This window comes from Cebus imitator, unplaced genomic scaffold (genome assembly GCF_001604975.1).
Source record: "Cebus imitator isolate Cc_AM_T3 unplaced genomic scaffold, Cebus_imitator-1.0 Scaffold15, whole genome shotgun sequence".
NCBI classification, from domain to species: domain Eukaryota; kingdom Metazoa; phylum Chordata; class Mammalia; order Primates; family Cebidae; genus Cebus; species Cebus imitator.
The window spans coordinates 8,629,522-8,640,241 of NW_016107330.1; the positions used below are offsets into that span (position 1 = coordinate 8,629,522).

At 47.7% G+C, this 10,720-nt stretch overlaps 1 protein-coding gene across 2 annotated transcripts in view; it reads left to right on the forward strand.

Annotated features, from left to right (window-relative positions):
• IGSF21 (immunoglobin superfamily member 21) overlaps positions 1-8,971 on the forward strand; it is a 271,709-nt gene extending 262,738 nt beyond the window's left edge. Inside the window, exons 7-10 of one of the 2 annotated variants that reach the window (XM_017505734.1) lie at positions 6,904-6,989; positions 7,357-7,549; positions 7,920-7,958; positions 8,738-8,968. In XM_017505734.1, coding sequence (XP_017361223.1) covers positions 6,904-6,989; positions 7,357-7,549; positions 7,920-7,958; positions 8,738-8,811 — 392 coding nt within the window. In that variant the 3' untranslated portion in view covers positions 8,812-8,968. Of the gene's footprint in view, positions 1-6,903; positions 6,990-7,356; positions 7,550-7,919; positions 7,959-8,737 lie in introns of both variants that reach the window. The other variant, XM_037730238.1, reaches the window with a different exon arrangement.
• Positions 8,972-10,720: the final 1,749 nt, after the last annotated feature.

The following is a 10,720-nucleotide window of genomic DNA, read 5'->3' on the forward strand; positions in this document are numbered from 1 at the left end:
AAACAGATCAGAGTCCAGAAATAGACCCACATACACAGAATTCATTGATTTTTGCCAAAGACCCAAGGCCGTTCAATGAGGAAAGAGTTCTCTTAACAAATGACCCTGAAACAAATGAATACACATAAGGAAAAATTGAACCTGGACCCCCTACCTCACATACACATACAAAAATTAATTTGAAATGAATCATAGATTTAAATGTAAAAGCCAGCATCATGAAGTCTCTAGAACAAAACACAAAAAAGTTTTTAATGAGTTACAAAGAGACTTAGAATCCCACACAATAATAGTGGGAGATTTTAACACTCCGCTGTCAATGTTAGACAGATCAACAAGACAGAAAATTAACAAGGCTATCCAGGACTTGAACTCAGACTTGGACCAAGCAAAGTTAATAGACATTTACAGAACTCTCCACCCCAAATCCACAGAATATACATTCTTCTCAGCAAAAACCGAAATAAAAACTAAATGATAAATTGAAAATTGGCAAATTGAACTTAATCAAAAATTAAATCTTCTGCTTTTTTTTAAGATATCCTTGAGAAAAATGAAAGGCACACTATAGAATGAGAGAAAATACTCTCATACACATATCTGACACAGCATTTGTAACCAGAATATAGAAAGAACCATGACAAATCAATAATGTAAAACTACCCAATTTTTAAAAAAAGAAAATATACAAATGGCTAAGAAACATGTAAAAATGCACACGTTATTAGTTATTAGAGAAATGAAGATTCCAACCTCAGTGAAGATACCATTTCACATCCATTAGACTGGCTAAAATTTCAAAAACTGATAATACCAGGTGTTGACGAGAATATAGAACAATAAGAATTCTCATGTTTTGCTGGTCGGAGTATAAAATGGTACTACTACTTTGGAAAACTGGCAGTTTCTTACAAAGATAAAAATATTTCTGCTCTTATGACCCAACAATTTCACTCCTAGGCATTTACCCAAGAGAAATGAAAACATATGTCCACAGCAGCTTTATTCATGAAAACAGCAACAACAACGGAACTGTAAATAATCTAAATGTCCATAATTAGAAAACTGAATAAGCAAATTTGTACTATATTCATATAACAAAATACTTCTCATTGATACAAATGAATGAACTTGTGATAACTGCATTAGCATGGATGGAGCTCAAAAACATGTTGATCAGGCTGGGTGCGGGGGCTCACACCTGCAATCCCAGAACTCTGAGAGCCTGAGGCAGGTGGATCACTTGAGACCAGGAGTTTGAGACCAGCCTGGCCAACATGGTGAAACCACTCAGCTCTACTGAAAATACAAAAATTGGTTGGGTATAGTGGCTCGTGCCTATAGGCCCAGCTACTTGGGATGCTGAGGTAAGGAGAATCCCTTGAACCTGGGAGGTGGAAGCTGCAGGGAGCCAAGATTGTGCCACTGCACTCCAGTCTGGGCAAGAGAGTGAAATGCCATCTCAAAAAAAAAATTACGTTGATCAAAAGAAGTCAGGTGACAGAGTACTCACTCTGTGAGTCCATTTATAGGAAATTCTAGAACAAAAAGTAGATCTCCATCGATAGAAATGGGAACAGCATTTACTTATGAAGAATGGAAATTGACGGGAAGGAGGCCTCTGCTCAAGTCCTCTACTCAGAGGGTCCTTCCTTGAACACTCTATCTAAAACAACCTCTTCCTCCTAGTTCCTTCAACTTCTTCTCTTGCTTTGTTTTCTTGCATAACTCATTTGCCACCTGCAAGTGTATTCTATATTTGTTTATTGTCTGAATCTCCCACAAAGTAAGGAATTGAGACCTGGTTTTAGATATAATGGCAGTCAGGTAAACTGGCTTGAAACATTCCTTCTTCATATATTTTTTAATTGTGATGGAATTTACCTATTGGGAAATGCAAGTTCTTCAGTGCACAATCTGACACATTTTAAGAAATGTGAATGCTGGTATAACCACCATCCCAGTCAAACTCTGGGCATTCTTATCACCCACTAGAATTTAAGTTGCACATGGGCAATGTCTTTATCTGCCTAATTCACACAGTACAGGGTTCAGAACAACCTCTAACATAGTTCTTAATAAAAACTGTTTAACAATTAATTCTTTTCTAGGTTGAGAAGATTAAGTAAGGCAGTGCATACAAAGTGCTTATAGTGACAGGCAGAGAAGATATTCAGGAAATATAAGCTACTTTTATGATTCACTATGCTATCCCCAACAGTGCCCTGGATAGTGACCACCACAAATTAGGTGTACAATAAAGAATTAGATGGATAGAGAAAATGAATAAATGGGTGGGTGAGCAGATTGGTAGGTTTATGGGTAGGTGTGTGAATGGATTGGTGGATGTTTGAATAGATGAATGAATAGAATGAATGCTGGATGGATGGTTTTGATGGATGTTTTAATGGACGGATGGATGTTTGGATGGATGGATGGATGAATGGATGGATGGATGGATGGATGGATGCGTGGATGGATGGATGGATGCGTGGATGGATGTGTGGATGGATGGATGGGTGGTTGGATGGATAGATGAATGGATGAATGGATGAATGTTTGGATGGATGGATGGATGGATGGCTGAATGTTTGTATGAATGGATGAGTATTTAGATGGGTGGATGTCTGGATAGACATTTTGGATAGATGTTTGAAGGGATGCACTCAATGGATGTTTGGATGGATGGATATTTGAATGGATGGATGGATTGATGCATTAGTGTTTAGATGGATGTTTGGATGGATGGATGGATGTCTGGATGGATGGATGGATGAATGGATGAGTGTTTAGATGGATGTTTGAATGAATGGATGTTTGAATGAATGGATGGATGAATGGATGGATGGATGAATGGATGGATGGATGGATGGATGAATGGATGGATGGATGGGTGGATGGATGGATGGATGTTTGGATGGATGGATGGATGAAAGGATGGATGGATGGATGGATGAGTGTTTAGATGGATGTTTGGATGGATGTCTGGATGGATGGATGGGTGGATGGATGGATGAATGGATGGATGTTTTTATGGATGTTCGTATGGATGGATGAATGAGTGTTTAGATGGACGGTTGTCTGGATGGATGGATGGATGTTTGGATGGATGGGTGGGTGAATGGGTGTTTGTATGGATGGATGTTTGGATGGATGGATGGATGGATGGATGGATGGATGGATGGATGGATGTTTAGATGGATGTTTGGATGGATGTCTGGTTGGATGGATGGGTGGATGGATGGATGAATGGATGGATGGATGGATGAGTGTTTAGATGGATGTCTGGATGGATGGATGGGTGGATGGATGGGTGGATGGATGGGTGAATGGATGAATGTTTTTATGGATGTTTGTATGGATGGATGAATGAGTGTTTAGATGGATGGTTGTCTGGATGGATGGATGGGTGGGTGGATGGATGGATGGATGGATGGATGGATGGATGGACGGATGGGTGAATGGGTGAATGGGTAAGTGATTGTCTTAGTAAACACCCAGAATTCCCGGGGGAAACCTAGAGGAGCTTTTCCTTGAGATTCCACAGTACTATCCTTGCATCAGGATGCTCAGGAGAGGAAAGGAAGGCAGCTTGTATAGCCAGGATCTTTTTCATTCCCTGAGCAGACAGACATCACTTTACATTTCACATTGCAGTCTTATCTCCCTCCTCCATTGTCATTTCCAGGGTGTTTCCTCCAGCAGGGTGGTAGTCTATTCTCCCCATTTACAGGTTAGAAAACTCAAGCTTAACAAGTTGAAATGACTCATCCAAGTCATGCAGTCAGAAAGTAGAGGGCTAGGCCTCAGACCTGGGTCTCTGGACTCCTGTTCTTTCTCTGTGTCCAGGGGTTGAGAGGCAGGAAAGCCCAGAGAATAAGAACATTCCTTTCAGGCACTGTCAGCCATTGAGTTCTAGAAGCAGGCAAGTGGGGCCAGGCTTTCACTGTCTGGAGCTGCTAATGGGCCAGGCTCTGAGTGTCAGGAGCCTGAGGGTGGAAGGAGTGGGGAGGCTGAGAGCAGCTGGCTTGGCTTCCAGAAGCAACATCTCAATTGCAGCCGTGGAGGAGAGAGTCAGGGGCCATCTGCTACAAAGGCACTTGCCTGGTGGCAGCTGCCAGGATAGAGCTCGAAAGAAGCAACGGAGGAGCAGACCACTCTTCTGCCTACCCTCTGTGCCCCTCAGGGTCAGATGCACACAGGAGCCCAGGAGCTGGGGTTCCCTGGGTGGAAGAAAGCACCCTTCTCTGCCTCCCCTCTTCCCCTGGACTCTGAGCCTCCCTCTGAAGCCCTATGTGCCATCACGTCTTGTTTCTGACACTTCCTTGCAGTGTGACCTTGGACAAGCCACTGCCCTCCTGGAGGCCTGATTCTATGGCCTCACAGTGGGTTTCATGTAACCTGCCTCATAAGTACCAGAATGGTGTGACCATCCTAAAATGGAGTCTAGCGCATGTTTGACATCTGATAAAAGTTGACTCTCTCTTCCCTTAGAACCAGCAGGCCCTAAGGAAGGAGTAAGGCAGGCCCCTTAGAAAGTGGGGCACTGAGGAATCTGACCTAGAAGGGAAAGGTGTCTGCCCCACCCTCCAGGGCACAAGCCTTTTCCAGGACCAGGATGTCCTTCACACCCTTTTCTGGCTGCAGCCACCAGTGCCACCCCAGCAGCCCTTCAAGAACAGAAAGAGCAGCCAAAATTACCCAGGGCTAGACTGCCCTAGGCCTGGTTTCCCATCTGCAAATCCACATCTACAGCAATTGAGAGTTTGTTTTAAAAGCTAAAAAGTTGCTTGGCCTCCCTGAGCCTTCATTTCCTTATGGCAACAATCTCAAAGCCTGGGAGGCTAAATGAGATCGCGCATATGGCACTTCATGTAGGTCCTGGCTCTTAGGAAGAGTAAAACAAATGTGAGCCATCAAATCTGCCAGTGCCTGACGTTCCCAACGGCCCCTTGTGTTAGGCAAGGGGTATCATTGTTCCTATGGTGCACTTGGGAAAGGTAGGGGAGCTACTCATCGAAGGGCGCACAGAACAGATTAGAACCCAGCTCTCAGGTCTGGCAGGCCAGTGGCCTTTCCACACGTCTGGCTGGCAGCTGCAGCTGCAGAAGCAGCTCTTGCCTTCCCAGCTATTCCCTCCCCTTGATGCAAGCCCCCCTCTTCCCGCAGATGCTTCCCTAGACCCATGTGGCACTTCAGATGTCTTGCTCATGGTTTAATTAATAGTCCTTTGGTTTCATTCTCAGAGAATGAAATTGGCAGTGCCTGGGAGACCACCCACACCTGCCAACTGCTCTGATTTCTGTTCTGAGAGCTTTGAGTCAGAAAGAGAGGCCTGAGGACCAGCAAAGACAGGTGGGGGTGATCCCAAGGCAGCCCCAGGGCCTAAGGACAAAGCTTCTCCGCCCCTAGAAGAAGTTTACATAGAGTAACACAAAACATAGAGTACCAAACAAAACCCTCACCCCTTCCTCCGCCCTGGAAACTCTATGGGATCTGTCTCCCAGCCCCATTCCCTCCCTGACCTGCCTCTGTCCCATGCCCTGGCTATTCTCTGTGCCTGGAATATGTCTCATGAGCTTCACAGCTCAGCTTAAATTTCACCTCCTTGGAAAAGACACCCTGACCACCATCTGAGGATGTCACCCACCAACTCTGAGCCTCTCCCCTTGGTCTAATGATCTGCCTAGAGCACTGCCACTGTCATCCTGGTTTACACATGTGTTTGCTTACAAATGGTCACCCCTACTGAAGTGGGAGCTCGTGGCAGCAGGCAATGGGTCTCGTTCAGCACCATATCCTCAGCTCTGCTCCAAATGGCTGTCTCCATAATTACTGTTGAATGAGTGAGTGAATGAATGAATGAATGAGTGAATGAATGAATTGGGGAAAACAGTTCTGGCAAGAAGGTCAGGAAACATGGGTAACGAGCTCTGTGAGTGACCTTGGATAAGCCTCTACATTATCTGTGGAGCTCTGCTTCTCAGCTGAAATGAAGGGAACCAATCCAGTGATCCCTAGTGGCGCCTCCATCCCTGATATTCTCAGGTGTTGTTCAGAGGATAGTCACGCCCTTGAGAATCTTGGCTTTCAAGCTCAGAGATATAAAGGGACTGAATAAGAGGCAATACAAGGAAGTGAGGAAGAGAGGCAGGGAGGTTGGGGACAAGGAAGGAGGTGGTCTCCCCACACCATGTCCATCAGGTGTGGATGAACCTGGAAGATGAACGAGGTAAAAAGAACACTTACCAGGCTCATCTTACCAGGAAGATCTTACCAGGAAGATGAACCTGGTAAAAAGAGCACTGACTCAGGAGTGGGAGATCCTCAAGATGTGAACTTGGCTCTGCTCAAGATTTGACTTTGGGCAAATCACCTCGTGACTCTCTGGGCCTCAGTTAACTCAACTGGACAATGAGGCTGATGACACCGGCAATGCAAGTCCCAAGGGGGTAGATGGGTGGGAGTTAGGGGTACCTCAAATCTGGCTGCTGACACAGGCTGCTCCCCATCAGCAGCCTAGTAGCACCTACCCCAGGTAAGTTTCCCTCCCTGACCCCACGGTCCACTGGGCTTCTCTGATCTTGTCCGCTGTCGCACTGGCTTGTACTTGCCTGTTTTTTGTTTTTCTCCCCTACTGATGTGTGAACCCCATAAGGACAGGAATCGTGCTCTATACACCATTGACTCCCCAGGTCCTAGACAGCATCTGATTCATTGCATGGGCTTAGGGAATGTGTCTGAATGAATGCAGGTGTGAATGAATAAATGAATGAGCACACTGACCTTCTAACAAAAGCAGCTGATCCCAAGGATGTTGATTGCTAGACTAGAACCTTCTCTTCCATGTCCCCGGCCCCTCCTTTCCTTACTCTCTCTGATCTAGACTTTCTCTCCCTACAGTTGCCCCCAAAGGACCCAAAATTGTGATGACGCCCAGCAGAGCCCGGGTTGGGGACACAGTGAGGATTCTGGTCCACGGGTTTCAGGTCAGCTTCTCTCTGAACATCTGGGAGAGTGGTGGGAGGTGGCAGAGCCACCAACCGAGCTCCAGCATCCCTGGCAGGTCTCTCTGACACCCTCCCTACATCCCTAGCCACATCCAGTGGGCTTCAGTTTCCCAAGAATCGGTTCCCATGAGGAATGGCAAAGAGGTGTACGTGTGTTTCACTCCTCCATCTAGAACCCAGGGTAAACCTAGCTCTTCAACCAGACATGGTCTTCAGTCCCAGACTCCTTCTCCTCCTGGAGTTCAGGGCAGCCACTCCCAACCCATCAAATGAGAACCCTGACCTCTTGCTGCTCTGGCAGAGTGGGTCCTCCTGTGACCTAACTCTCCCCTGCTCCGGCCAACAGAATGAAGTCTTCCCGGAGCCCATGTTCACGTGGACACGGGTTGGAAGCCGCCTCCTGGACGGCAGTGCTGAGTTCGACGGGAAGGAGCTGGTGCTGGAGCGGGTTCCTGCCGAGCTCAATGGCTCCATGTATCGCTGCACCGCCCAGAACCCGCTGGGCTCCACCGACACACACACCCGGCTCATCGTGTTTGGTAAGGCGCGCTCAACCAGGGGCTGGCTGGGAGAACAACCACAGGAACCGGCCCTGGCTGGGAAGTGTCCCCAGGCGGAGGAAGCTGCAAGGGCTCAGATCTCCTCAATTTGCCTTGAGAGGCAGGGTCGTTCAGTGGTTACAACTATAACAGCTTTGGAGTCAGAGAGAACCTTGGGCAAACTGCCTGACCTCTCTCGCTTTCTCCATCTGCAAAGGGGCTAATACGATCCAGCACCCAGGGAGGTTGTGTGGCTGCCCCGAGACAGTGCATGTGATACCTCCCAGCAGGCACTGGGTCAAGGGCCACTCCTTCCCTGAGTTCCAAGTGCCATCTACTCTTTGGTCCTCTTTCTGTTTCTTTCCAACAGAAAACCCAAATATCCCAAGAGGAATGGAGGATTCCAATGGTAAGTGTCCATGCTCAGGACTTCTTGCTTAAAAGGGAGTGGGTTTTGAGTCACCAGAAAGCTCTCGTCCCCTAAACTGCCCATGTGCATACCATTGCCACTCCCTAACACCTCAGGCATGTCATTGCCCTCTAGCAGGGCAGAGTCAGGGTCCAAAGTGGGCAGAGGTGGAGACTGAGGCAGTAAAGGGGGACTCAGTGTGCCAAAGCAGCCAACTGAGATTCCTGGGGCCGACTGTGCCCCATCTCACTGTACATGGCATCTCTAGCTCTCTTAACTCAGAGCTCAGCTGCCCTGACCTCAGAAGGGTGTGTCCAGCCTGGACCATGGGTCTGTGTTCTGAGGTTGTGGATGACTCCATAGGGCTGTTGGGAGCATCGACAGATGTCTCAGTGCAGACCCTTTATATTGTCCTCCCTTGGGCTACTCCACTCCCCTCCCTGCTCTAACATTCACTCCAAGGGGCCCAGACACTGCTTCCAGGCCTGCCACCCCCTCCCTACATGAAACCAATCTCACAGTTCACAATGGAGGCTCCCACTCTTGGTCCTCACTGGACCATCCTCATGGCCCCTAGGAAGTCTGACCAGAGTCTAGCAAGCCTGGGAGTGAGGAAAGGTATCATGGACAGTTAGGTGGCCAGGTGGCAGAGTTGGGCCTTGAACCCAGTTTGCGCAGATGCTGAAGCCTGGCATTTTTGCTGGGGACCTGGAGGCTCTGCTGTTCTGGAACAGGGCTGGGTCTGCAGGCTCTGACCCCTTTCCTGCCTCCTGGCACAGGTTCCATGTCTGGCCCTGCTGGCGCCCAGCTGACCTTGGTGCTCGCCCTGACAGTGATTCTGGAGCTGACGTGAAGGCACCCGCCCCAGCCACTCCATCAGGCACTGACATCTCCGTGACCGGTTTTCATTTCTTTTCTAAACTATTTCCAGTCTTGTTCTTAGTCTCTTTCCATCTGTGTCTTGGCTTCTTCAGTCGGTTTAATTAAAACAAACAGAACGATTTTCCCCATCTCAGTTTGTGGCTCTGCATTCTTTATTTGTTCAGTAGCAGCAACTGGGCCCCTCCTCCTGGCATCCACTACTGGGACAGGCACTGAGGGGGAATGGCAAGGGAGATGGAAGGCATGCGCTTCCCAGATGAACGTGGACATGGGGCTCACTATCACACTCAAGTCCTAGTAACTAAGTGTGGAATGTGGCCAGAGACTTGGGCAATACAAGCTTCCTCAGGGCTAAGTGTAATAGTCAGCTGTTGACACAATAATGCTGTGTAACAAACTAACCCAAACCTCAACGGCATGCAATGACAAGCACTTGTGATTATGTTCACGTTCAGGTTGAAGTGGTTCAGCTGATCTAGTCTGGGCTCAGCTGGACAGCTCTGCTTCAGGCAGCAGGTCAACTGGACTGGACTCCAAGCTGTGGGTTGGGTTCAGGCGTCCTCCATGGGTTGGTTTGTTCCATGGGTGTTTGTCTGGGGCCCACACTAAAGGGGAAGTGACTAGCTAAAATTCGATTGTCTTATAGTAGATCATCAGTGCTCAAGAAGAAACTCAAACCATTCAAGCACATTGAAGGCCTCTGCCTGTGTCACGTCCATGAACACTTCTTTAGCCAAAGCAAGTCACTTGGCCAAGGCTGACATCAGTCAAGTTCACATGCATGTCAGTGGTAGAGTTTTCTCAGAACTTTCTACTCAACTACTACAAGATTCATCATGCCATTCAGCTATTAACTCAGTGAGAAGAACTGAGAGTCTTTGGAGAGGGTTGGGGTTGGCCTCTCTGAGCCATGGTCAAGACTTGGGATTCACCAGGAAGAGCCCATGGAAGTCCGTCATCAGTCTGGAGAGGATAGGCCCTGCTGCAGTAATGCATTGAGCCCAGAGTCTTACTGCCTTAACACAATTGATGTGGTTTGAACCTGTGCCTCCACCAAATCTCATGGTGAAATGTAACCCCGAGTGTTGGAAGTGGGGCCTGGTGGGAAGTGTTAGGATCATGTGGGCAGACCCCTCATGAGTAGCATCCCCTTTGTGATGAGTGAGTGAGTTCCAGAGAGATCTCATTGTTTAAAAGTGTGTAGCACCTCCCCACGCCCGACTGACTCTCTCTCTTGCTCCTGCTTTTGCCGTGTGACATGACTGCTCCTGCTTTCCTTCCTGCCACAAGTCAAAGCTCCCTGAGGCCTCCCCAGAAGCTGAGCAGATGCTGACACCATGCTTCCTGTGCAGACTGCAGAACCATGAGACGATTACATCTCTTTCCTTTATAAATTACCCAGTCTCAGGAATTTCTTGATAGCAATGCAAGAATGCCTAACACAACAATAAAGATTTATTTGGGGCTCATGAGAGGCCCAGGCAGTTTAAGCAGATCAGTTCCATCTTGTAGCTACATCACATGGAACATGTGGCTTCCAGAATTTCCAGGGGAGAGAAAAAGAGGGTGGTGGTAGGCAGGATAATGCCCTCTCACCAGTCCATATCCTAATCCCTAGAACCTGTGAATATGTTACCTTCTATGGCAAAAGGGATTTTGCCCATGTGATCAAATTAAGCATCTTCAGATGCAGATATCAGCCTGATTTATCCAGGTGGGCTCAATGTAATCACAACATCTTTATAAGAGGGAGGCAAGAAGGTGAAAGGCCGTAGAAGGAGATGTGATGATAGAAGCAAGAGATGGGAGTCACGCAAGGAAGGAGCCACAAGCCAAGGAATGCAGGCAGTCTCTAGAAGCCAAATGGGGTAAGCTAACAG